The sequence below is a fragment of the Panthera pardus genome, unplaced genomic scaffold (assembly GCF_024362965.1).
Source record: "Panthera pardus isolate Hobbes unplaced genomic scaffold, ASM2436296v1 HiC_scaffold_20, whole genome shotgun sequence".
Lineage (NCBI taxonomy): Eukaryota > Metazoa > Chordata > Mammalia > Carnivora > Felidae > Panthera > Panthera pardus.
The window spans coordinates 60,439,299-60,465,699 of record NW_026526766.1 but is presented as its reverse complement, the minus strand read 5'-3'; the positions used below and the strand labels follow the sequence as shown (position 1 = coordinate 60,465,699).

At 47.1% G+C, this 26,401-nt stretch overlaps 1 protein-coding gene across 1 annotated transcript in view; it reads left to right on the top strand.

Annotated features, from left to right (window-relative positions):
* The window catches only part of GABBR2 (gamma-aminobutyric acid type B receptor subunit 2), a 349,708-nt gene that overhangs the window by 239,766 nt on the left and 83,541 nt on the right, over positions 1-26,401 (top strand). Inside the window, exons 8-9 of the mRNA XM_019454378.2 lie at positions 9,844-9,904; positions 23,929-24,009. Coding sequence (XP_019309923.1) covers positions 9,844-9,904; positions 23,929-24,009 — 142 coding nt within the window. The remainder of the gene's footprint in view (positions 1-9,843; positions 9,905-23,928; positions 24,010-26,401) is intronic.

Here is a 26,401-nt window from a genome sequence, read left to right as displayed (position 1 = left end):
GGAGGTTTTTACGAGCCAAATCTGGCACACCGTATGCCACTTCTACCCACATCCCCTTGGCTGGAACTATCACATGGTCACACACCTAACTATAAAGGGGGTTAGAAAGTGCAATTTAACCATGTGCCCAAGAGGAAAAGGAAATGGATTTGGTGAACAACTGGCCATTGTCTGGCACAATCACAAATCACTTTTTCCACTTTGCAAATAACTTTTTTGCAACGTCTGTAACAGAATGCTCAAGTGTGTGTAATTCAGATCGGCGCCCCTGGCATTCAGAATTGAGCTCAGCATCCCTGATACAGCCTGTAAGGTTCCACATGACCTTGCACCTCTCTGCCTTGCCAATCACATTCCCTGCTCATCTCCTCCTCAGGTGCCTCTTTCGGCTCCACCGGGATCTTCAGCAACTCTTGTTTCTCATCCTGTCTCCTTCCTTGGGAACTTCGCACTTGCAATCCCTCTTCCCAGGACCCTCTCTCCCTCACTCTTAGCTAACTCCTTCAGATCTTGGCACAAATGCTGCCTCTCCAGAAAAGCCCTCCTTGACCCTCAGTCTAAGTTAGGTTCTTGCTGTAGTTCTCTCTCATAGCACCCTGTTCTTTTCCTTCATCTCACTTAGTGTAGTTTGTGAATACATATTTATCAGGGCATTCACTGTTCAATGTCTACATTTCCCACCACACTACAAAATCCACGCGATCTAGAACGGTGTTGACATTGCTCACCCTTCCTCGGGTGCCTGTCTAGCACGTGCCCAACAGGTGTTAGGTGGTAGTTGATTGAATGCATGTTATCATAATATCTCGTAACGTGTCCATCACAGTTTACTTGGTGCTTGTTCTGTTATGTGGGCATTCTGTTCATTTCTGATATTTTGCTATTCTAAACAAGCCTGACTCTTGCATTGTAACTGGAAGGAAAGGATTTGGTCCTGCTTTTCTTGGCCCATCCACCCAACCATCTTCTCTTCATCTCTCTCCTCTCCCCTGCGCCCAGCCCTGCCTTAGGCTCGCTAGCTTTGTGACTGATCACCATTGGAACCCTTTGGACCATCAGATCACAGTCCCTCAGAAGGGTGGCTGTGGGACAGGCCACACCTCCCATCCTGCCCCTCCTCTTAATTCCCTGCACATCCACTGCCAAAACTCAATAGATTCATCAAACTTTTCTCCAGGCTTGGACTTATAAAAAGCATTTTCATGTAAGAAAAGTAGTTCAAATAGAATGCAAAATATGACTTGTATTAGTCTAAGGCACAGGCAGAAAAAAAGTATTTTTCACCTTTGTAGAGCACGTGGGTAGACATGCACAATTGTTTGATATTTCTCTTTTAATCGGCTGTCCTTTGGAAAACAGAAGGCACCTTCTTCAAGCAACTCTATGCCTTTTTAAAAATTGTTTTAATGTTTATTTATTTTTGAGAGAGAGACAGACAGACAGAGTGTAAGTGGAGGAGGGGAAGAGAGAGACAGACACAGAATCCGAAGCAGGCTCCAGGCTCTGAGCTGTCAGCACAGAGTCTGACACGGGACTCGAATCCACAAACTGAGAGATCATGACCTGAGCCGAAGTCAGACGCTTAACTGAGCCACCCCGGTGCCCCAGCACCTCTACCCTTGATGGAAAATCTGACCAGCATTCAAGCCCCAGTATTTTCTCCAAGTCCTCATGGTTCATTTGAAACCAGCGTTGTCCTGGTTGGAGGGCTGGCAGCAGAACAGTCCAAGGTGGGCTTGGATCATCTACGCAGACAGCAGTGCGCTGACCAGGATCTCCTGTCCCCCTTCGGTTTCCAACTCCTTAGAGATTCTGCTGCCTGTGTGACACGTCAGGGCACATCTTGTTCCCTCAAAGCACAAATGAAGCAGTCAGATGAGCATGCTTATTCACACCTCCCAGAGACCAATCAACTGCCAGGGACAAGAGTGTAGTTAGGGTCATATTAAAGATGGAAATTCTTCCCTAAATGCACATGACCTGCAGAAACTATGCCCCTTAGTGAGCCCAGGGCTCCAGGGGGTTAGGCTGAGATGAGCAAGTCTTCATTCTGTCCAGCCTCCAGCTCCAGCCCGACATCAGATCATGTCTGGGGCTGGGCATCCCTAGCCCCTGCTGTGAAATTGAAAGCAACCAAAAAGAAAGAAAAGAAGAAAGAAAGAAAGAAAAGAAAGAAAGAAAGAAAGAAAGAAAGAAAGAAAGAAAGAAAGTAAAAAGAGTTCCAATGTAGGACTTGACCCATACAATTCATAAACTGCTGTTGGAACAAAAAAAAATTTTTTTTTTTTTTGGCAGAAGAGAGCAAGCGAGAATGCAATTGGGGGAGAGGGGCAGAGGGAGAGAGAGAGAGAGAGAGAGAGAGAGAGAATCTCAAGTACTCAGTGTGGAGCTGGACGCAGGGCTCGATCCCATGACCCTTGCATCATGACCTGAGCCCAGACTCAAGAGTTAGGCTCAACCAACTGAGCCACCCAGGCGCTCCTGGAGTAAATCTCCCTCACTTAGTAGTGACACATTAAAGGTGAACAATGGAAACAATTTTTCTAAGACGAAGCTGCCAAATCCTGCTGGCTACTGGAATCCTTAGTGTACATTTCATTCACCACTGATTTTCCTGGGGGTTCTGAACTGACACCAGGTGAAATTCTGCTAACTCCAATTCCCTGGAAGAATTATGAGTTACCCTTTATGTGCAGCAGCCCTGTGTTATGCCTTTTTCATAAATACCTTCCTTAATTCTCACAAACAATCCTGACGAGTAGGTATCGCACTTCCTATTTTTCAAACAGGAGAATTGATGCTCAGAAACACTCAGTGACTCTTCGGGGTCACACTGGGGGCAGTGTTGGCTCTTGTCTGGTGAATGCTGAAAGGGAAGTTTTTTCCATGTGTTATCCTGTGCATTCTGAAGATTTCTCCAACAAAGAAATGCAGCTTTATTGCTCCTGATTCAACCTGAACTGTTTGTTTGGATCGACTTTTATGAAACAGACTGTTTTCTTTGACATTAGCAACATCTCTTTCAGGAAGAAAAAAAAAAATCCTTGTAAATGATCCACTTGGTGGCTTTACTTCCATTATTTTATTTGCATTCCAAATCTGCTCTGTGGTCATTCTTTATGAACTCCTCAGAAGTTAGACTCCATTATCAATCAGCATGCCGTCAAGAAAACAGAAACCACTTCAGGCATTTCAGAGGGAGATTTAATACAGGGAACCGGTTACAACTTTGTTGAAAAGGATGGAGGAGCAAAACAGGAAGGTGCTGTCCCTGGAGATAAGTATTTACAGAAACTACTAAGCCCCTTGGGCTGCAGGAACAGAAGGGATATGGTATTAGCACTGCCTCTGAAATGCACAAAGTGATTTCTATTTTCTAGACTGCATGCTGATTGATAATGGATTCTAACTTCTGAGGAGTTTTAAGAATGACCCCAGAGCAGATTAGGAATGCAAATAAAATAATGGGGACCCAAGGACACTGGCCTCTGAGGCTCTTGCTGCTGCTGTTTCTGCTACTGTGGGGACCCCACCACTGGCCACTGAGCAGTCAGCTCAGAGCCCCCCTGCCCCCCGCCGCCAGTTCAGGGATGCTGGGGTCCACAGACACCTGCAGTCACTCAGAACTCCTGCTGCTACAGCCAAAGCAGGAAAAATATAGCTTTTCCCTTATGCATACTTTCTAATCTCTCGTGAATGCCTCTCATTAGCAGAACCTAAATGGAAACCAGCTGGCAGGAGATGGTGGGGAATGTGGTTTCGGACTTTGGGTCCCTGCAGCACAGAGGAGGATATAGACTGTGAGCCACCAGACAGAACTCGGCCACCATGCCAGCCAGAGCTACCCAATTCCGTTGCTTTGGAATGCAGCACGTCACAGGAACTGGTCTCAAGCGCACGTGATGATCCTCAGTTATAGCCTTGGGATCACACACGACGAAAGCTTAAAGAGAGTCACGGCGTTTATATAGACATAAAGAATATGTGTGTGGGGAGAAGAGCAAGACAAATCCCTGCTCAAGCTGGGCTTTAAGAAAGGCAAAGCCAGCCCAGCCTCCTGGCTGAAATGCCAGGCCACAGTGAGGCTGAAGCAAGGGCTTTACTCAGAACCCATCGCCTCTGTTCCCACCGTCTTCTCATGCAGGCTCCTTCAGGATGCAAGAAAGACATAGTCCCCATGACCTTTGGTGGCAGGTGTCTTAGGTCGGGTTGCCCAGGAAACAGATTCTGAGACAAAGATCTGCATACAGGAAGTTGATCAGGAACCAAACCTGGGAGGGAGGAAGTGAAGCAGGATTGGGCAAAGGGACAAGTTGAAATTGATCAGCTGTAACCATGACCTCAGCCATCCCATGGGGGCTTCTGGATCCCATGCTCCTTCACAGTTGCCCAGAATTGATGAAGGGGGTAGAACTGTGTCCCTTCACATTGACCATTGGATGTCGGCTGCCCCCCAGGGAGGGGGCATGACTGCCATTGGCACAGCTCCATTGGGGTGCTGGGCAACTCAGCAGCAGCCAAGATGCCTGACAGCTGGGGAAATGAGTGCCTTCTTCCCAAGGGGGCACTAGGACAGTACTCCACAGTGTCGACCCGGACAGAAGGCAGGTGGGAGTCCACTAGTGTTCAGGCCACAGTGTCCAGCCACCCTGGTGGTGCACTCTGAGCTGGCAAGAGAGAGAATCGGGTCCTCATGCTAGCCTGAGCCACTGTCACCACACACCGCGATGACCGGCTGCCAGAGCCCAAGTTTCTCTGTGTCCTTGTTTCCATACTACCATCCATTCTCTATCCAGCTGCCAGATCGATCTGCTCAACCCTTACATCAGATCACAGTACAGCTTTGCTCAGCCTCCCCACACCCGGGGCTCTTCCCTGTGCTTAAAATCCCCTCCAGAGCCTTCCATGGCCTCCAGGTCGGATGTGACCTGGCCCTGCCTACCTACCCGCTCCGTCGCTGTGCTCCCCCACCCTGGCCCTTTCTGTTCCCGCCCTGATTCTGCCCTTCCCCTGGAGCATCTCCCTCTTGTCTTGCAGCCTTCAACTCTTCTAGAAGCTCTTCAGTGAGGTCTTTCCTGACTGTGCAATAGACCTCTGCCCTCGCCCAGCCACTCCCTCTTATTTTCTTCATGGCGCTCTTTACTAACTAAAGTCATCTTGTTCATTTAGTGGCAAACTTGTTTTATTTGTCTCTCCTAATCAAATATAAATCTCTCCAAGGATAGGAATCAGCACCTAGAAGCTAAGAACCTGGCCCAGAATAGGCAAACTTTTGCGGAAAGACACCTATTGGGCAGAATTTCGTGAAAATCACCTGATTGGTATGTGGGCTTCCTTGTGTCCATGTGTCCTTGTGTCTTATTGACATTGACTTGGCTGGGATAGTGCCCCCCGCCCCCGTCAGCCATGGGCAGGGTAACACAACTGGCTTTAGTGGTCAGACCCAACATGTGCCATGGTAACTCCTTCAGGAAAGAATCAGATGGCACATCTTCCTCAGAAGGGGGCTTCATGGAGCTTCCTGGCTTCTTCTCTGCACAGACCCTCTAAATAGCCCGTTATGTATCTGTGTGTTCTACACCACCCATTGGCTCATGTGGTTGGAGAACTCAGTCACTTGGGGGCTGATGTTTCTGAGAGGTGAGGACACCTTGGACCCAGATCCAACAGTTTATCCCTTTGACAGATGGAATCATATGCTATGGAAAATCCTTGCCTATGGGTTGGAAAGCTTCCTGGTACTTTAAATCTTTTTTATTAAAGCTCTCTGCTATTAAACATCTTTCAATAAGAATTACTACTGCCATTTACTGAGCACCTGCTGTAGGTCAGGAGCTGTGCTAGGTCCATAGCTCCATGCTCAGGAATTTGCCCGAGGGGGCACTGTCCAGGTTTGTGATACTTGGACACTGGCCTCCTTCCATTGCATTACCTGAGACAGAAGGAGGAGCTACTGTTAGTAAAAATAGTTGTTGTGAAAAAAACTAAAATGTGACAGCTCTTACTTCAAAGATGGAGTAATTAGTTTTGTTTACAAAGTAAAGGGAGGTTCTCATCCCTACCTCATACTCCAATCGAGTGTCATTCTGTCCAAGTTTCGAAGACCATTTCAGTATATACTTTTTCATTTAACTAATAGAGATTCTGCAGCTATATTAAAAGCTGTAAGTCATCAAGACAGTATAGTACGGGCACAAAAACAGACACATGGATCAATGGAACAGAATAGAAAACCCAGAAATGGACCCACAACTCCTATATGGTCCACTAGTCTTCAACAAAGCAAGAAAGAATATCCAATGGAAAAAAAGACAGTCTCTTCAACAAATGGTGTTGGAAAAATTGAATGGCTACATGCAGAAAAATGAACCTGGACCACTTTCTTACACCATACACAAAAATAAATTCAAAATGGATGAAAGACCTAAATGTGAGACAGGAAGCCATCAAAATCCTGGAGGAGAAAGCAGGCAGCAACCTCTTTGATCTCGGCCACAGCATCTTCTTACTAGACACATGGCTGAAGACAAAGAGAACAAAAGTGAACATGAACTATTGGGACTTCATCAAGATAAAAACTTCTGCACAGCGAAGGAAACAATCAACAAAACTAAAAAACAACCAATGGAATGGGAGAAGATACTAGCAAATGACATAGCTGATAAAGGGTTAGTATCCAAAATCTATAAAGAACTTATCAAACTCAACACCCAAAAAACAAATAATCCATTAAGAAATGAGCAGAAGACATGAATAGACACTTTTCCAAAGAGACAGCCAGATGGCTAACAGACACATGAAAAGATGCTCAACATCACTCATCATCAGGGAAATACAAATCAAAACCATGATGAGATACCACCTCACACCTGTCAGAATGGCTGAAATTAGCAACACAAGAAAAACAAGTTGGCGAGAATGGAGAAAGGGGAACCCTCCTGCACTGGTGGTGGGAATGCAAACTGGTGCAGCCACTCTGGAGAACAGTATGCAGGTTCCTCAAAAAGTTAAAAATAGAGCTACCATACAATCCAGCAATGGCACTACTAGGTATTTACCCAAAGGATACAGAAATACAGATTTGAATGGTACAAGCACCCTGATGTTTATAGCAGCATTATCAACAATAGCCAAACTATGGAGAGAGCCCAATGTCCATTGACTGATAAAGGAATAAAGAAGATATATATGTATGTATGTATGTATGTATACATACATGTATATATACAAATGTATATGTGTATATGACATGGTATTTGTCAGAAAAAGACAAATACCATTATGGTTTCCCTCATATGTGGATTTTTAAATAATTTTTTATGTTTATTTTTAAAATTTTTTTTAATATTTGTTTATTTTTGAGAGAGAGAGAGACAGAGTGCCAGCAGGGGAGGGTCAGAGGAGACACAGAATCTGAAGCAGGCTCCAGGCTCTGAGCTGTCAGCACAGAGCCTGACGTGGAGCTCGAACCCACGAGCTGTGAGAGCATGACCTGAGCCGAAGTCAGACACTTAACCAACTGAGCCACCTAGTCACCCCTATGTTTATTTATTTTTGAGAGAGAGAGCAAGCACACGAATGGAAGAAGGGCAGAGAGAGGGAGACAGAGGATTCGAAGTGGGCTCTGTGCTGACAGCAGAGAGCCCGATGCAGGCTCAAACTCACAAAATGTGAGATCATGATCTGAGCAGAAGTTGGACACTCAACCGACTAAGCCACCCAGGCGCCCCGAAATTTAAGAAACAAAACAGTTGAATATATGGGAAGGGGGGAAAAAGAAAAAGAGAGAGAGAGAAATCATGAGAGACTTTTAATGATAGCGGGTTGATAGAGGGAGGTGGGTGGGGGATGGGCTAGATGGAGGATGGATATTAAGGAGGGCATTTGTTGGGATGAGCACTGAGTGTTGAATGTAAGTGATGAATCACTGAATTCTACTCCTGAAACCAATATTGCACTGTATGTTAACTAACTAGAATTTAAATACAATTTTTTAAAAAAGATTCTGCAAAATATGTCCACATTTTATACCTACAAGTGTTTGGAGTTCTTCAAAGCTTGGCAGGAGATGGATAAGTTAGATCTCCACCTTTATCAAAACACGAAATGTCCTCTTGTCCACAATGTCTGCATCTTTCCCAGCTGTGCAAAGTGGTCTATTTGCATAAAAGTGATCCTTTCAGAAGATGTTCTGTGCTTTTCAATCATCCCTAGAAATAAAATCACAGCTCCTGTCTCACCTTACGCTGAAATGTTTTCACACTTCAGGGAATTACTTGCCATCACCTGAATATGGAATTCAGTTGGCATTAGTTTCAAAATGATACTACTTTCAGCTGTCTACAGGATTTCAAAAAGGTGTCAAAGTGGCCTTAGAAGGTGTTTCTCGTTCTGAGAACAGGTTGAGTGATTCTCTTTGTTGCAAAAGCCGCAGGGCCTCAGACTTTGGGTTTCCACCAAAGGAAGATCCTTTTTGGTGCTTTCTCCCGAGAATTGAGTGGAAACCAAAGTATTGTCTGTGCTATTACTTGATGAAGCAAGAGCATAGTGAGAGTAAAGCAGTGTCTCTTTAAAACAATTTCTTTTTCTGGGGTGCCTGGGTGGCTCAGTCGGTTGAGCGTCCAACTTCGGCTCAGGTCATGATGTCGAGGTCTGTGAGTTTGAGCCCTGCGTCAGGCTCTATGCTGACAGCTCGGAGCCTGGAGCCTGCTTTGGATTCTGTGTCTCACTCTCTCTCTGCCCCTCCCCCACTCATGCTCTGTCTCTCTCTCTCTCTCTCTCTCTCTCTGTCAAAAATAAATACACATTAAAAAAATTTTTCAAACAATTTCTTTTTCTAATTGCATGTTAATGGAAAGATAGGAAAGAATTTATTTCTGGAATAGGAGCAACATGCTGTAGTGAAATGGCATGGGCATTAAAATCAAACTCGGATCTGACTCCCAGCAGCCTCACTTACAGTGAACCTAATATAGAGTGCATAACCTCTCTTGGTCTCAGTTTCTTGGTCTGTAAAATGAGGATCATCCCCCTTTCCACTCAAGCTTGTCAAAAAGATTCATTGATAGAATGTGTCGATTTCCTGCACGGTTACTGAATTTTGATGGGTCATGGGTCTTGGCCAAGGGGAGACCCCACCCGCTCTTCATGTCCCCGATTTATTTAGCCCAGCATATGGAAGCCCGGTATCAGCCAGCAAGGCAAATACAGCAGATGATGCTGTGTGTAGCCCCCGGGGTCCCTAATGAGGGATGCTCAGCTGCCTGTGACACAAGGCAGGTCTCACTGGCTCAAGAAGCTTAATTTTGTGCTGCCCCATAGCCCATTTATAATTGGGGCTGATGTCACCCCTCAGGAAGAACTTACAAAAACATTCTCTATCCTTAATAAGAAATACGAACCAACCTCCAGCCCCCTTCTGGTCCTCACGCCAAACAGTCTGAGCAGAGTCGCCTTAATGGGTAGGGCACAGGCGCAGAGTCGGGGCCAGGCTCCAAGGGCCTCATCTCCGCCTCCATCTTTCCAGCACCCCGGAAGACCTTGTCCCAGGATAACAGGACACATGGGTGTTTAATGGATAATCATGATAATAACAATGATGCATATCTCAGCTTTAATTCACGTGTGTTGTTTTCATTATTGATTTTGTGCTCTTCAGATGAACCAGATAAAGTCACAACTGGTTTTAAAACAATTAGTTTAATTTTGCCTCTGCAGTCTAGCGGGAACCTATTTTTTTCAATATTAATAGTCACATTGTACGATTTATGAATTTCAGCTGAGATCCATAGTGTCTGAGCTAATATGGCATTTCTCTTTTATTTTCGTTTGTTTTGTTTTTAGGGTCAAGTTGTGTTCCGGAATGGGGAGAGGATGGGGACCATTAAATTTACTCAATTTCAAGGTAGGCTTTTTGATGCTTATTCTTTCTAGTTGATGAGTTCTTATATGGGGATGTTGTGTTTCTGCAATAAAATACATCAAAAGAAATGAAAGTATGATGTTCCAGATAAGAGAGAGTAGAGTCAGTAGAAAACACTTCTCTGTGAAAACATTAGTTTCAACTTATTTAGAATATTTTTCTCAACTGCATGACTTCTCAGGCTATTCAGTCTTCCCACATGACTCTGAGAGGCTCGTGAAAGTATAGAGAGTGGGGGTCAAGCCCGCTCCAGTATTCTGAGAAAGCTTGCATTGTTTTTTTGATTATAGAAATTTTCAAACAGACCCTAAATTTGAGAGAATTGCATAATAAACCCTGTGTACCCATCACCTGACTTCAACCATCATCTGCGTTTTGCTAATCTTGCTTTATCTGTACTCACCCACCTCACCCTTTTTTTTTTTCTGTAATGTTTAAAACAGCTCCCAGACATTATCTCATTTCAATCTATAAATACTGCAGTATGCATTCCCAGTAGATAAGGACCTTTCAGAACATAACCACGATACTATTAGCCCACCTAAAACATGTAACAAAGTTTTTTTTTAAGTTTATCCATTTTGAGAGAGAAAGAGAGGGAGCACAGGAGCAGGGGGAGGAGCAGAGAGAGAAGAGAGAGAATCCCAAACAGGTTCCACACTGTCAGCCAGACTCGGCTTGATCTCACTAACCGTGAGATCATGACCTGAGCTGAAATCAAGAATCAGACACTTAACCGACTGAGTCACCCAGGCACCCCTGACAATGATTCTTAGTTGAATCTTAGACACTTCTAGTCTATGTGGATTCTCTGACTTTCTCCAAAAGGCCTTTACAGTGTGTGGGAGAATCCACACAAGGTCCACTCGTTGCATCTGGTTGATATCTCTTTTAACCCATAATCATCCCCCACGTGCTTGTTATAGGTCATTTTTTTTAAGAAACTAGGTCATTTTTTGGATTTTTCTGTTGTCCGTGTTCGAAGGGGTTCAGAAACCTTCCAGACCACGTTCCTCATGTAAGGTGGAAGTGGAGGCCCCGAGAGGGGTTGGGGCTTGTCAGAGAGTACAGGGCATCTGTGGGAGTGGGACTGGGCTTTCCTCCAGGTAGACACCTCCGTCAGTCATCAGCAGGTTTGTTAGCCAAAACCACTAGATGCACTGTTCTTTACCGCAGTTTTTTTTTAGCATCTGGATGTTTCTGGAAAATCCAGAAACAAGAGCAGTGCCTTCTGCGTCAGATCCCAAAGTCATCCAAGGGAAAGCAAAAAGTGAAATCGAGTTATTCAGGTTCATTCAGACAAATCCCACCGGATTGAGATCAATGAGGAGAGGTGTTTGGTACTATGGCTCCGTAATTCAATCTTCTAGACTCACCCATTCGTCTTCTGATGGCAGGTAATTGAAACGCATGTCAGCTCCCTGGCATGCACAAAAGATGTAATTTTCGGCAAATGTAATTATTTTCCCATTTGTTAGTCTTGCTTCTTCATTGGTTGAACCAAGTAAGCATCTTGGCAAAGATGCTTCCTTTTTTTTTCTTTTTTTGAGTGATTGTAACTAAATTCTCTTGTCACATTTCCAGTTCTCAAATTATATCATTCTGGGAGAATATTTTATAAAATATTGATTGGCTGATCACAGCTACAAGTGCGTGCCAATTTTATTGCCTTTTTTTTTTTTTCATATGTTAGGATAAGGCACCAACCCCAGTGACTAGTTTTAGGCATTTGTAAGGAAAGCAGAGGAGCAAACAGAAGTTCAGAGGTGGGTCTGACCCACCTTAGCTCAAGTCCATATAGCACATCAGGCAAGTGACTTCACCTGTGTGGAGTTCTCATCTGTAAAATAGGAATATAATCCTATTTACCTTCTTGGAATATGGGAAGAACTCAATGAGATAACACATAGAAATACGTGCACGTATTTCTTGCTCAGCAAGTAGTAGCAATTATGATTAGCACTATGTCAAAAATTATGACACTTTTCTGGGGCAAATCCAGATTTTCTTGGTGTGTTGAAACCCCCCCAGGTGCCTTTCCATCTGCCTGCCCTTTATAGCTTTTCCCCACACTTAGCCATATGTAGGATGTCAGACAGGGAAAGGTCTTAGAGATGATCCCACTCCACTACCTCATGGTGTAAATGGGAAACTGAGGCTCAGGGGAGGGAGCTGTTCTGCCCAGGGACACAAGCCAGTTAGTGGCAGAGCTGAGACTGGACCTCAGCTCCCCCTCCTTGTGCTCACATGCACACCTCTGCCTGTTTTCCCTTCACATTTGTGTCCAGTTTTTTTTTTTTTAATTTGTTTAATGTTTTATTTATTTTTGAGAGACAGAGAACATGAGCAGAGGAGGGGCAGAGAGAGAGGGAGACACAAAATATGAAGGAGGTTCCAGGCTCTGAGCTGTCAGCACAGAACCCGACGTGGGGCTCGAACCCACAAACTGTGAGATCATGACCTGAGCCAAAGTTGGATGCTTAACCGACTGAGCCACCCAGGTGCCCCTGTGTCCAGTTTTTATTGAACATCAGAGCTGGGCCTGCAGAGACTCCTGTTTATACAGGTTTTTTCTCATATAATTTATTATCAAATTGGCTTCCATACAACACCCAGTGCTCATCCCAACAAGTGCCCTCCTCAATGCCCATCTCCCATTTTCCCCTCTCCCCCACCCCCAACAGCCCTGTTTGTTCTCTATATTTAAGAGTCTCTTATGGTTTGCCTCCCTCTCTGTTTGTAACTATTCTTTTCCTCCTTCCCCTCCTCCATGGTCTTCTGGTAAGTTTCTCAAGATCCACATATGAGTGAAAACATATGATATCTGTCCTTCTCTGACTGACTTATTTCACTTAGCATAATACCCCCCAGTTCCATCCACGTTGCTGCAAATGGCCAGATTTCATTCTTTCTCATTGCCAAGTAGTATTCTGTTGAATATATAAACCACATCTTCTTTATCCATTTATCAGTTGATGGACATTTAGGCTCTTTCCATAATTTGGCTATTGTTGAAAGCACTGCTATAAACATTGGGGTACGAGTGCCCCTATGCATCAGCACTCCTGCATCCCTTGGGTAAATTCCTAGCAGTGCTATTGCTGGGTCATAGGGTAGATCTATTTTTAATTTTTCGAGGAACCTCCACACTGTTTTCCAGAGCAGCTGCACCAGTTTGCATTCTGTATGGGTTTTTTAAAAATATTTACTTATTTTTGGGAGAACACAAGCAGGGGAGAGGCAGAGAGAAGGGTGACAGAGGATCCGAAGTGGACTCTGCGCTGACAGGCTGACAGCAGCAAGCCTGATGTGGGGCTCGAGCTCATGAACCACGAGACCATGACCTGAGCCAAAGTCAGATGCTCAACCGACTGAGTCACCCAAACACCCCTGTTATATGTTTTTAAAACATAGATCCTGTTGATAGAGGGATTCTGTTATTTGGGGGCTGAAATGAGCCACTAGAATGCTGGGGGCATGTTCGTGTCAGCACAAGAGTTCATTTTCCAAATGTAAAGGGTCTCAGAGGTGCACTGTCTGCCTGGATGGAGGGGCATTGCATTATTGAACAGGCTGACCACCTGAAGGGTGCCTGGTTATCATCTGGGAAACTGAGGCCCGGACAGGGGAAGTGACTTGGCTGGGGCAGACCCATCCCATGGTGAGATCATTCCTTCTAGTCTCTGGCCCCATGCTTCCCTGGGCTGGTCCACACAATGTTTTCTAGGACTTTCCAGGATTTGCCCATAGGATGGGCCTGCCCCTTATCCCGGATTACCCAGTCTTACATCTCCACTGGCCTTTCAAAAAGGCTTCTAAATGGGACCACCATGTTTTTTCTGCCGTGTCCTTCACGCTGACTCTCTCCCTGTCTGCTTCTCTCTCCCTTACTCCTGCCTTGTATTTAGAGGGGACAGTGAACAACAGGGCTTACTTCAGAGCTTGGCTCAGACAGCCAGCCCCAGCAGTGGGGCCTCTCTTTGCAGGGGCTGCTTCAAGACTCACACTCAGGCTGTCTCAAAGCCCACTAACCTGATCTTGTAAGATGGCCCATCCCACCCTTCCTCTGAAGACCTCACGAGATGCTCTTTCAGCTCCTTGTTTGTGCAGAGCTCCTGGTGCCTTCCAGACTCTTGTACCTACCATAAAGGAAGCATTTTGTAGGAGGCTCTGTGTTTGCAAAACTAAAACACGAGTGAGTTGGAAATGGGAGGCAGCTTTGGAGAGAAGACTAAAAGGGGAGTCAATAAACCGTCCTCCTGCACTTTCTGATTCCAAAGCTGTAAAGTTGGTAGGACAAATGCCTGGAATTTGGTAGGCCTCCAGTACAAGTTTATTGAATTAATCTGGGAGCAAAAGACCTGGATTCAAGTCCTGGCTCTGAAACTTAGCAGCAGTGTAACCCTGGGCAAGTCACTTCGTCTCCCTAGGCCTTAACTTAATCCTCTGGAAAATGGGATGGCACTAATGCCAGCCCTTGCCCAGTTGGAGTGGGGAAAGGGCCACATGAGATCTTGCTCTATAAATTCTCAAGAGCTGGGAAGCTAGTCACATTCCTGACGCAGTGCCTGGCTTCTGGCCAGCTCTTGGTAATGCTCACTGGATTAGCTGGTGATAGGACTTGTGGAAATTTAAGAACATCTTCATTTACTTGTGGTTTGCAGCGACTTGTCTCACAAACAGCAGTTAGCCTTGACAGCAGAGGGAACCAAAGCTAATTCAAGATGGTGGCCATTGTTGCATCAGCCTGGAGAAACTACCTCTTTTGTAAAGTTAGGAATGCTGGGTAAACAGAACTGTTCTAAAATAACGTGCCAGGGTTAGATTCATGGCCTCCCTTGAGACGGAGGCATTTTTAATCCAGGAGAGGCTTCAGATCCCTACGAATGATCTCTCCATTTACTTCGTTTTCAAGGGTTCCCAGAGCTTTTAACTGTCAACAGGACAATCGTAGAGTGTAGATGGTGGATGCCATCAGTGACACATCCATACTCCCTGAGCATCCATTATTTCCAAAGAAATAGCTCATTAAAGGCACCTGAACCCCTCACCCTGTGCAAGGAGAAGGCCAGACGTCCAGGGAGTTAGCCCTTCCAGGGACAGCCTTGCACCAAGGAGGAGAGAGAAGCAGAGGATAAACCTCTCAGTAGCCTTCCCTCTTGGGTGGGGAAACTGCAAGGTATGTTCTGCTCTGTCTCTGGGGGTCGCCAGTGGGATTTTGCCTCAGCTGCCCACCCAGAAACCTGCTCATTAATGCCCCTTTACTGGCTCCTTTCCCTTCCCTGTCTCACCTCCCCCACACCCCTTCAAGCTGCCCTAGGATCACTCTCCAGTAAATTCCATGCCCTCTTACTCTTGCCTCGGGCGCTGTCCTGAGTGAGCCACTTGTGGTCAGAGCAGGAGTTAGCGTCCTGTTGGCCGCACACCTTGGGTGGAGTGGGGGGCCAAGGCCCGGACTCCTTTCAGTTCCACATTCACTCACCCTCCCCCACGCTGTCGCTGACTTTCATGAAACCACGTGGAGAGGAGGATGAATGCCAGGGAATTGGCTTCTTTTTTCTCTCAAGAGAAGAAAGAATCCATGTTCCTGCCGAAGTCTAAACACGGTTGGGAGTTTGCAGCAGGGGAGGAAGTCGAGTGAAGCCATGATTAGAGCCTTGTTTGTGCTCTTCGGCAGCTCTGAGCATCTGTGTGCTCCACTCGCCGGCCCTGCCTTCATTAGGCCTGTTTGTCAGAGTCACAGCAAATGACGATGTGCTCGAGTTTCACACGGCTTCTGTGCAACATAAAGGGCTCAGACTTTGGACTTTTATGTTTCGGCACCTGATTTGAAGGGCTGGGGTCTTGCATCACGCCAATGGCATAAATGTCATTTGGAAGGTACCTAGTGAAATGTGGGCTCGTCCTCCCCGCTGGCAGCCATTAATTACCTTTAGGTCTTTGGGGTAAGAGATATGGTTCTATGCAGTGCGCATTTCCTGAGCACCTGCCAGGCGCTTTACCAAGTCCTCTGAGGGAAGCCAAGTTGAATAAGTTACGGTCCCTGCCTCCCAGGGACTTCGTGATTTCTCTGGCAGAGAGCCAGGACGATAAAAGTGGGAAGATGATTTCCCAGAACCTACTAGAAAACTTTCAGAGCTAGTCTGGCCCTTGTTTGAGATGCTCGAGGCTGGTTTTTAGTATCAAGGAGTGTGTCGTAGCTCCCTCCACCCAGCCGTGGGTCTGGAAAGGCCAGTTGGTTGGACTGCCGCTCGCCTTGGTATAATTAAGATGGAGACATAGTCCACTAACCTGCAGGATACGGTGCGGAGCTGTGGGTCAGCAGGAATGGAAAGACACACGTGTATGTGGGCTCCTTGACGCTGGAAGCCTGACTCTGACACTGCCCAGCCTTTGTGATGCAGGCTTACCTTTCAGAGAGCCCAAGAAAGGTAGCCTGGAAGACAGAATTATTAACAGACCTTGTGTTTCATTGAGCTATAGACTCTCCATGTTGAAGGGAGCCCTGACTCTCTTTTGCAGCATTACCTCTACTTAAATGCCTCCGGTGATGGGGAACTCATCTCCTCATATGGAGAAAGTCTATGAGTGTTCGAAGTCTATGCCTCTTCATCACTAGCTAGGTGCTGTGGCTTAATCTCTCTAAGCCATCATTTTCAGCATTCAGTTTAAAATAGTAAAACTAAAGGAGATCACTTTCTTTGCCTTGAGTGATGGTGACAATTCGATGGTGTGAAGCTATGAACAGTTCGGTGACTGGCACAGAGAAGGTCCGTGGCAACTGTAACCCCAGATTTGCCCCCCCCCCAGAATTTCTTGAGAAAAGTAAGATCTTCCTCCCTTAGGACACATTTCATGTTCCTCATTTCATGGGACATTGTTATCATTGGTCCAGGAAAGCCCCTCTCTGTTTGTCTATGCCCTTATCTCTAGCATTTGTTCTTATCCTGCACTCCCGCCTCCCCCAGGAAAGGGCAAACACTCTGAGTGTTTTAATGCATATATTGTGTTGATATGTCCTCACAAAATGTGGATTGATGTCTTGAATGCATATATTTTGATTTATATCAATGCAACTGGATTATATATCTTCTCCTGTTTCTTTCTCTTTCTTTTTTTTTCCTCCCACTCAGCACTTTCTTTTTGGAGATGCTTCCATGTTTCTATGTGAACATCTGAGCCATGACTTTCACTGATCATTCCATGGGGTGCATTCATGCTTTACCCATCCATTCTCCCAGTGATAGACACCCAGGCCACCTTCAGCTCCCTACCTATATAAATAACAAGTATCCCCTTATGAACCCAACTGGGCATTTATTTAGGACAAATGTCCAGGAGCAGAACTGTTGGATGGGGAGGTGGGTGAACACTAAACATGCCTAAGATCTGCCAAATGGCTCTTTCAATACCCACACCCGTCTCCACTGCCACCAGCATGGAGATTCCTGTGTCCCTCCTCCCACAAGTACTTGCCAATCCCTGGCTCTCTCATTTTCTGTCCATCTAAAGGAAAAAGTAATATCATATTGTGGTTTTAAATATCATTTCTCTGTTAACTAATGAGGTTTGGGCATTTCTTCCCGTGTTTATGGGCCATTTGTTGATTATGACCACTTTTATTTTGAGAAAACTGTCTTTTCCTTATTAACTTGCTAGAGATCCTTATATATTCTAAATCTCAGTTTCCTTTTACCTTTAGGCTTTGTAGATATCTTCTCTAATTCAATCACTTGTCTATAAAGTATTTGTTGAACAGAAGTTCTTAATTTTGATTTGGATGAATTCCTTTTTCTCCCATATGGTTTGGGCTTTTGAGGTTTCTAAAAAATCATGTCCTGGCACCTTCATGCCAGGTCCTGACTGGATTTAGGGGGGTGCCGAGCTGGGTAAGATGCATCCATGCCCTCAGAGAGCTCCTGATCCAGTGGGCACAGACACAGAACCTCAAGTGCATACGACATGTGGTGAGGACATTCAGAAGAGGGGCAATTGGCTCCACCTGACAGATTCCAGGAAGGCTACCTGGGAGATGTGGCACCTGAGATGAATTCTGAAGGGCCAGTGGGAGCTAGCCAAGAAGAGAAGAAAAAAGATATTCTAGGTGCAAATAACCTGTTGTGTTTGTATGTGTCCTGTGCATCCCCTGCTACTTAGCTTTTGTCCTGCCCAGTTTACCTAAGTCCATAGACAAATCTGCCCTTAGCAGGGTTATTATATTCCCAGGCCATTTGACCAGTGTCCACCTGGCCTGTTAAAAATTTCCAACCAAAGGTCACTGACATTAATTTGTTAAAAACGTGGCAGCAGCATATTGTTTGTGAATACAGAGAAGAATGTTTGCAGGATTCGGACCAAGGAAGCACAGAGTCTGTCTGCTCAGTGCTGCCGAGAGGTGCGGCTCAGCTCTGCTCCTCACTGGGTGACAGGAGGGTGACCCTCTAGGGCCTGCGCTCAGGCAGTGACCAGACCGGGGATTACTTCCTGAGGAATGGCTGGCCACCTGGAGAAGAGTAGAATCAAAGCCTGTGATCACCGTGCTCTGACCTCTGAAGAACCACCAGGAACAGGGGTCCATGTGATGTGTGCCCCCCCCTCCCCCCCCCCCCCCCCCACCCAGGCAGAGCCAGGACCCGTGAAGGGAAGTCTCAGGAGGCAGATTTCAGCTTGGAATGAGGAAGACCCTTGAAAGCAATTGCAGAATCACCAAACAAGAGTTGGAGGCCGTGAACATCTCCCCGTCCAGCCTACTGGCTTTAGCAAAACCCATGAAGGGGCCACGACTTCCTGGGGGCTCCTCACTGAGGCGACAGGAGAGCCAAGACTAACTCCAAGGGTCCTGTCTACCAGCCAGAGTTCTTTCCTACCCCGAGTTTAGGATTTTGGTAGGGGGTCCTAGAATGAATGGAGTGATTGTGTTAGGCTTTCATGTTTTATTTTTGTTGAGTCAAATCCATCCTTTGTTTTTTGCCTCAGAGTCATACACTGAGTCTGTATGTTTGTGACAAACTTTAAAGAACACGTACACCTCCTTCCATTCAGATCTAGAGCCAGTTGAGGACAAATGGACGGTGAGGGGGGAGGGGAGGAGAGCCCACGTAGCAGGATGTTGGCGACCCTATCACTCGTCCTCCCGCCTGGGGGTTGCGGTCCCAGGGAGGAGGCAGAAACGCTCTGATTGAAGCTGTTTCCCGGCCGTCTCGTGCGTGCTCCCAGGCCCACAGCCAGCGAATATTTTCAGACTGGACTTTTTTTGGCAGCCCAATTTTCACCAATAGGACCTATTTTCTTTACGTATCATCCAAATATAAAATTTGAAATAAAGAAGGAGCTTTTTAAAGAAAACCCTTCTTTTTGCCCCACAACAAGGAAGCAGCATTGTTCTGCAGGAGAGGGGCTTTCTGTTCCACACTATTTTTAGCTTCTTAGAACAGAAAGTGTCGGCATTGAAAGGCCTTCAGTCAAATGTAGTGGTTCTCAACTCTGGCTGTGTGTTAGGATCAGCTTAGGAGACTTTTAAAAAATCCTGCCGCCCTGGGGCGCCTGGGTGGCTCAGTCGGTTAAGTATCTGACTTCGGCTCAGGTCATGATCTCACAGTTCATGAGTTTGAGTCCCACATCGGGTGAGCTCGAGTCCTGCTTTGGGTGAGCACAAGCATCGCTTTAGGGTGAGCCCTGCTTGTCTCTCTCTCTCTCTCTCTCTCTCCCTCTCTCTCTCTGCCCCTTGCGCACTTGTACCCTCTCTCTCAAAAAAAAAAAAAGTACTGCCACCCAAAACCCACCCCTCAACCCCCCAGAAGTTCTAATATAATGGACCCATATTAGGACTAGGGCATATGTTTTTTCTAGTGGTTCCCCGGGTGATACTAATGCCCAGCCAGGGCTGAGAATCATTGGAAGGAAGCCCTGCAGTGCAGTTAGCAGATGGAGAAACTGAGACCCAGAGAAAGGGACAGTGTGTCCAGGGTCACACAGTGAGTCAGTGGCAAGCACGGCAGAGTTGTGGGGGCAGGGAGGCCAGCCAGTGACACTCTCAACACTGCAGCCCTCTGCTCAGTTCCTTCATCCCCACCCCCCACCTCCTGATGGACCCTTATAGTCTGTCCACAGATCCCCTGGTCCACAGTCTGCAAGGCCCAGCCTATAACCAAATGAGTGGCTAATGTTGTTTGCACGGTGGAGTTACCAAGGAAGCCAAGAGTTAACAATTGAGAGTGCTACGTGCCTCTCATGGTCTCCATCAGCGGGGCCACGGGTGAATGGAAGAGCACGGGGGGCACCAGCCTTCTACCTGCAGACCCCAGAGGGGCCCTGGGTACAGGGCGGGGGGTGGGGGCAATACTCTGTGTTACCTGGGGATGCCAGAAGCAAGACTTCAGGTTCCGCTCAGGAACTAACCAGCCGGCAGGAATCATAAGGCCTGGGCACACCTCGGGCACAGCTCCCACTCTGCCACACCAGAGGCAGTCTGTCCCCCATGCCCTCAGTCCACAGAAACTGAGGTGCTCAGGGGGGGAGGAGCAGGACTCATGGAAGGCTTCCTGGAAGAGGTGGGTGTAGGGTTGGGCCGTGTTGGTTTAGTAGAAGGAGGGGAAAGCCACCTTCCAAGCAGAGGGACCATTGTGGGGAACCATGGCAGTAAGAAAACATAGGGAGTGTTAGGGGATCTAGCAAATAGCTCGGTCACTTTTATCATGAGGCAAACGACGACGTATCGAACACTTACTGTGAGTTAAGGCAAACGACGACGTATCGAACACTTACTGTGAGTTAGGTTGCAAACCAGAAACTGCCAGTATTCTCTTTAGTCCTCATGGCCACTTTGAGAGTTCCCATTTTACAGCTACAACAACCTGCTAACAAAATGCAGGCTGGAGGGAAATACTATCTGCAAATGAGAACAATTTTACCTCCCTGGTAGGACTGGGTGAGGCTATCATCCCTAAACTACAATGTCAGAGACTATGAACTTTTTTTTGAATCTTTATGTCTCCAGCCTCCAGCCTGGAGCCTGACATATAATAGTACCCCCCCCCCGCCCCCCATCAATGTTTGTTGAATGAATGAATGAATGAGTGATTAAGAGATTTAGCATAAGCATCCCACAGCACCCAGAGGTCCAAGGCCACCTTGATCATGGGTAAGGACAGAACCTTATCTTCCACCACCCACACTGAAGCTTTTGAGGGATTCTTAATCATGAAATAACCTGGGGCTGGCATGCGCTCCGGAAATGTGGGCTCAGTGACCAGTATGAGCTCTGCCCTGTCTGAATCCAGAAGTAGGGGAGCCAAGTTCAGGCCACTTGGTCGCTGCCCAGCACATAGCTCTGAGTGTTCACTTCACTTACTGGGGCGAGTCAAGCCCAGCTCATGTTTTGCCATGAGCCTTAAATCCAAGAACATGAGAAGCACCAGTGATCCCCCAAGCGGTACCCCAGGGAGAGATTACAGTGATTATGGCTTTCTTGGGAAGCCAAGTGTTACTTTGGTGCTAAGGGACAGGACAGTAGGGTGTGTGAACCAGAGGGGCGGGCTGTGTGGTTGGGGCGCAGTGGGGTGCCAGCCACACCACTTCCCGGCTCCTGGTGATCTGTTCCAATCAGTCTGCATATTTCATGAGCTGCCTCCCCACGCCAGATAAATAAATCAGGACCTCCTCCTCCGAGCGGCAGGAGCTGATTGGGGCTGAGGACTTCAAAAGGCCAGAGCAGGGATACCGGAGCTCCCAGCAGAGTCTGCTAATGTGACATTTAGGAGCTGTGACCCAGGCAAGCGACAGCCACCTGCACAGTGTGACAGCCCCCAAATGGCAGGGAGACCATTGTGGGGAGAAGGGAGTGACTTTTACAGGCCTGTTTTCCACCCCACAGTCAAAGGCACACAAGCGAAGGGTGGCCTATGGGATTCCCTGTTCTGCTTCCCGAATGTTTATAAGGGACCAGTAGCACATCTGCATCTCTTCAACAAAATTCACTCAGAGCCAGAGCCCCAGCCAGCCAGCAGTTCCTGCGGTTACATGTTCGGAATTCCTGTACCCGCGCCACCTTATGGCATTCTTATGCCCAGCATCTGCAGCTCAGGGGACCCGCTTGCCCTACGGTGGGCATGTGGGCACAGCTCTCCGCAGTTATTACACTCAGGAGGCCCACGTGGCCTGTGGCAGCTTGGCACAGAACTGTCACTGCTCAGGGATCCCGTCAAGGCAGCCCCATGAGAACATAGGCGGTGGGAAACGTCCCGGGTTTGAGGCTGGGCTCTACTCTTAGAATGAGGGAGGGGCAGCAAAGCTACAACCTCCTGAGCCTCAGTTTCCTCATCTATTTGGTGGGACTGAAGCCACCAACTCCAGCCATGAGAACTGAACAAAAAAAGGCACCTAAAGTTCCTGGCACAGATCCAGGCACGTTGTCAGGGCTCGGTGACTCTTCCGTGGCCACCCTGCCCTGCCCACTCCCCAACCCTGTCAAAGCCAGTTCTGCCCTGGGGGCTTCACTCTACTTCCACACTCCTTGCCTTTGGCCCTTCTTCCCCTGAACCTGCTTCATCTCCGGTCACCAGCACCCCACACACCAAATCTACTGACCCCCTGCCCTAGTTCTAGTCTCTCAGTGACATATGACATTGTCCCTTTCGTTGGCTCCCGGGATGCCCACTCTCTCCGCCATCCTGCTCCCAGCATCCTGGCCAGTAGTTCCCAGTTCCTTGCAGCATCCTTGCTCTACCAAGCCCCTAGGAGGTTGGCGCTCCCCAGGATTCTGCCCTTGGTCCTCTCCTCCCCTTGGCACTGTCCCTAGGGATCTCCTACCTGCCCCCATGCTCCAGCTCCCAGCCTACATGCTGATGGCCCTGACTCGCTCCCTAGCCCAGAACTCTCCCCTGTCTCCAGACCCAAGGACATCGCCACTCTCATGATCCATAAGCACGTCAGGCTTAGCGTGCCCAAACCGGAATGTAGCAACTTCCCCGCTTCTCTGACCCTCTCCTGAGTTCCCCACTCAGGGAATGGTACCTGATCCCCCCAGGCACTTGCTTCACTCCCCTGTTCCCCATATCCCCCACACATTTGATCACACAGTTGTCCAGATTTTACTTGGAAAAAAGAAACCTCTGTCAAATCTGATACCCCCATTCTTCATTCTTCTTGCCACCACCCTGGGCCAGTTTTCATCATCTCTATTCCTGGAGATGACCAAAACAATGACCTAAACCCACCAACAGAATAGTATCAAGGATGAAGGTAAATTCAAATGAATCACTTGGGTCTGAAAATACACCTGAACAAGTATATATGAAGGAGATTGTGCTCGATATGACCCAGCAGAGCAATGTGGCCTCTGAAAGATACTAATTCCACCTGAGGATGCATTAATAAGAATATAATGTGCACAATAAAGGAGGGGACAGTCCCTTGTACTTGTGTTGACCAGATCATGCCTGAAGAAGTACACTGGTTGGTCCTTGAGTCTACACTCTATCAGACACAGTGACATTGTATGGTGTGGCCTAAGGAGGGACCTGGAGAGGGGAGAATTGGAAATGATATTCTGTAAGGTGAGGTTGGGGTCTGGCACCTGGGAGATGATCTGTCTTTGTCTCCAAGTCTATAGAGCTGTCCTGGAGCAAAAGGAGCAGAAGTGGTTTGTGTGGTCTTAGATGACAGAACCAGATGCCAGAGGAAGGTTATAGAGAGACCCTTCAGCTCAATGACCAGGAAGGACTTGGTAACTAAGTCCAATTATGAGGGCAGTGAGCCCCCATCCATGAGACATACAGCAAAGGGCGGGTAACCAGTGGGTGAGATGGGGTAAGAGGGCTTCTGTTCCACCCCAGATCAAATTGGAGGTTTTGCGATTCTACCTGGAAGAGGCCCTGGGGAAAAGGAAAGCCTGTGACAATATAGCCAGGGCCCACAGGGGAGCAAGAACTGGGACAGGAGCAGACCATGGGACACCAGCCATGGGCACAGTGCTCAATCTAACCAACCACTGTCTCTTGCTCCCGCAGACAGCAGGGAGGTGAAGGTGGGAGAGTACAACGCTGTGGCCGACACACTGGAGATAATCAACGACACTATCAGGTTCCAAGGTAAGGCAGGTGGGCTTCTCATAGAAGGGGGCCTGCTCAATTGCTCCCAGGCCCAGATATTGTCTGAGGGTTGGGGACAAGCTCGGAGTCCTTGGCTTCCAAGGGAAGAGGAAACCTCCTTTCCTCTTATCACACATGCTCGCTCACTTAGCATAGTGTCCCCATCACTCACATGGGAGCTGGATTTCCAGCTCCTGAGAGGGGTCACTGGAATTTGCATGGAGAGCTGGCTTTCACTGGGGTATCTACATTTAAACCAGTTCATGGCCAGGTGTAATTCTATTTAAATGTGGCCCAGCTAAATTTAGCTCTGTATCCTTCTTTGAGAAAGCATTTGGTTGGGTTAGTAATAAAGCCTGTCCACCTGCTGGTCTTCCTGGAAGACCATTCCCTCTTCTTCTGCTGGAGAACTCTTCCTCAGCTTCTAGAACGAGATCAAAGGACACCTCCTCTGTACAGCCTTCCCTGATTGCCCCCCACCCCCATTAGCTGAGCTAATGGGTCCCTTCTCTTGGCTTTCACAGTGTTTGTCTCTGCCTTTCCCATAGTCACTGTCTTTTGCATGGAAATTTCTAGGTTATTGGACCATGAGCTCCCTGAATGGATTCCACTTGACTTTTAACCCCTAATGCCAGGCAGGGTCTGACACATGTTGAAGATTCACATTTGATGAAAAAATAAATACATGATTGATCAAGTGAGTGGGTGACTGGGTGGGTGAATAAATGAATGAACAGGTGAGCATATGAGTGAATAAAGTAGTGGGTGAGTGAGTGAATGGACAGATAAAAGGATGAGTGAGTGGATGGATGGATACATGGGTGGATGGGTGGACTGTGGATGGGCTTAATCATTCTTAATTCCCTCAAGTCCATTCTGTCCTCAACAGCCAAAGCACTCTTGCCATCAGCCACTATGCTGAAGATTCTCCACCTTTGCTCAGAGCCCTGCATGGTCCCTACTGCTCAGCAAGGGACCTCACTCCATGGTGTCACCTCAAAGCCCCCCTGCAGAGATCCCTTCCCACTTCTCCTCTTCTTTCAGATCTCCCCAGCCAAACTGCTTACAGCTCCTCGAATATGCCAAGATACCACCACGCGTTTGCCCCTGCTGAGCCCTCTGCCCAGAATGCCTTTTCCTAATTGTCTTCCTTGTGGGCAGCCAGCTGTTCATCTTCTGAGGATCAGCTCCCCCTTCTGTAGCCTTTCCAGACTCCATCAGGGAGAACTACACTCTTCTACACTTTCGTGCTCAGGCTTCTCCGTGTCTGATGTTATCAACTACCTGGACCCTGTCTTTAGAAGCAGTTTTTCATCATGGTTAGAGCACAGGACTCAGGCAGATCTGGGTTCAAATCCTGCTGGTTTTGCCACTTAGTAGCTATAAAATCACTTAACATCTAGAAAACCGTTGCCTCTGTGTAAAATGGGAATAATCTCTACCTGTTAGGCTGTTGGGTGGATCAAATGAGAAAATCTCTGTAAAGTGCTTAGCCCATGGTAAGCATTCAGTAAATACGATTGCTTATTATTGCCTTTTTCTTGTCACATGGCTAGTATAGAAGTTTCTTGAGGACAGGGACTGTTTCTTGGTTATCTCTAAGTCGCTGGCACCCAGCACAGGGCCTGACAGGTAGAAAGTGATTATTCATGATGATTGATCATGATTAATGATGGTGAATGAAGGTATAATGGGGGATGAAGGAATAGTAAAGACTAGATGAATAACGAGTGAATGGATTGGGTGACGAGCAAGAAAGAAAACTCAAGGCTGCTGCTAGTTACCACGTGGCTTCCATAATGTCTTAGTTATGGTGCATAGTTATGCATAGTTATGTGGAGGTGCCGTTTTGGGTGAAAGGAAAGTGGAGTACAGGGGAGGAGAATTGACATTGTTTCTACGTGAGCAATTGGTGGTCATAATCATCATATAACTGCTGCTCCAAACCTCAGCCCCTTTCTCAGGGACCAGAGAGGGATTTGTGCCCAGCCAAGAGCTCATGGGCACCCCCAAGATGGCGCTTGTGTTTGGGAACCAGGAGACACCCGAGCCAGCCTGATGCAGCCAGAGGTTCACTTGGGAGCACGGGGAGGAAAGTGGAGAACGGGGGAAGACGCTTTCAGGTGTAGAGCTTTGACTTTGGGAAGCAAGAAATGGTGTTGCTTTATCCACCTTGCGTCTGCTCTTGCCCTGACTTTCAGGCCTTGAAAATGTTACTTTACGTGGAATTGCTTTAAAGCTTTATGTGAACCATGCCAGCAGTTACCTAGCTGTTTTCGAACCTGGCAACTTCCCTAGACTGCTTAGATGGTTCAAATTCTTTTTATCCACTGAATGTTTCCAAACACTTTTGAACTTGCTAGCGGAGTTTTTTAAACACAGATGTTTGGGG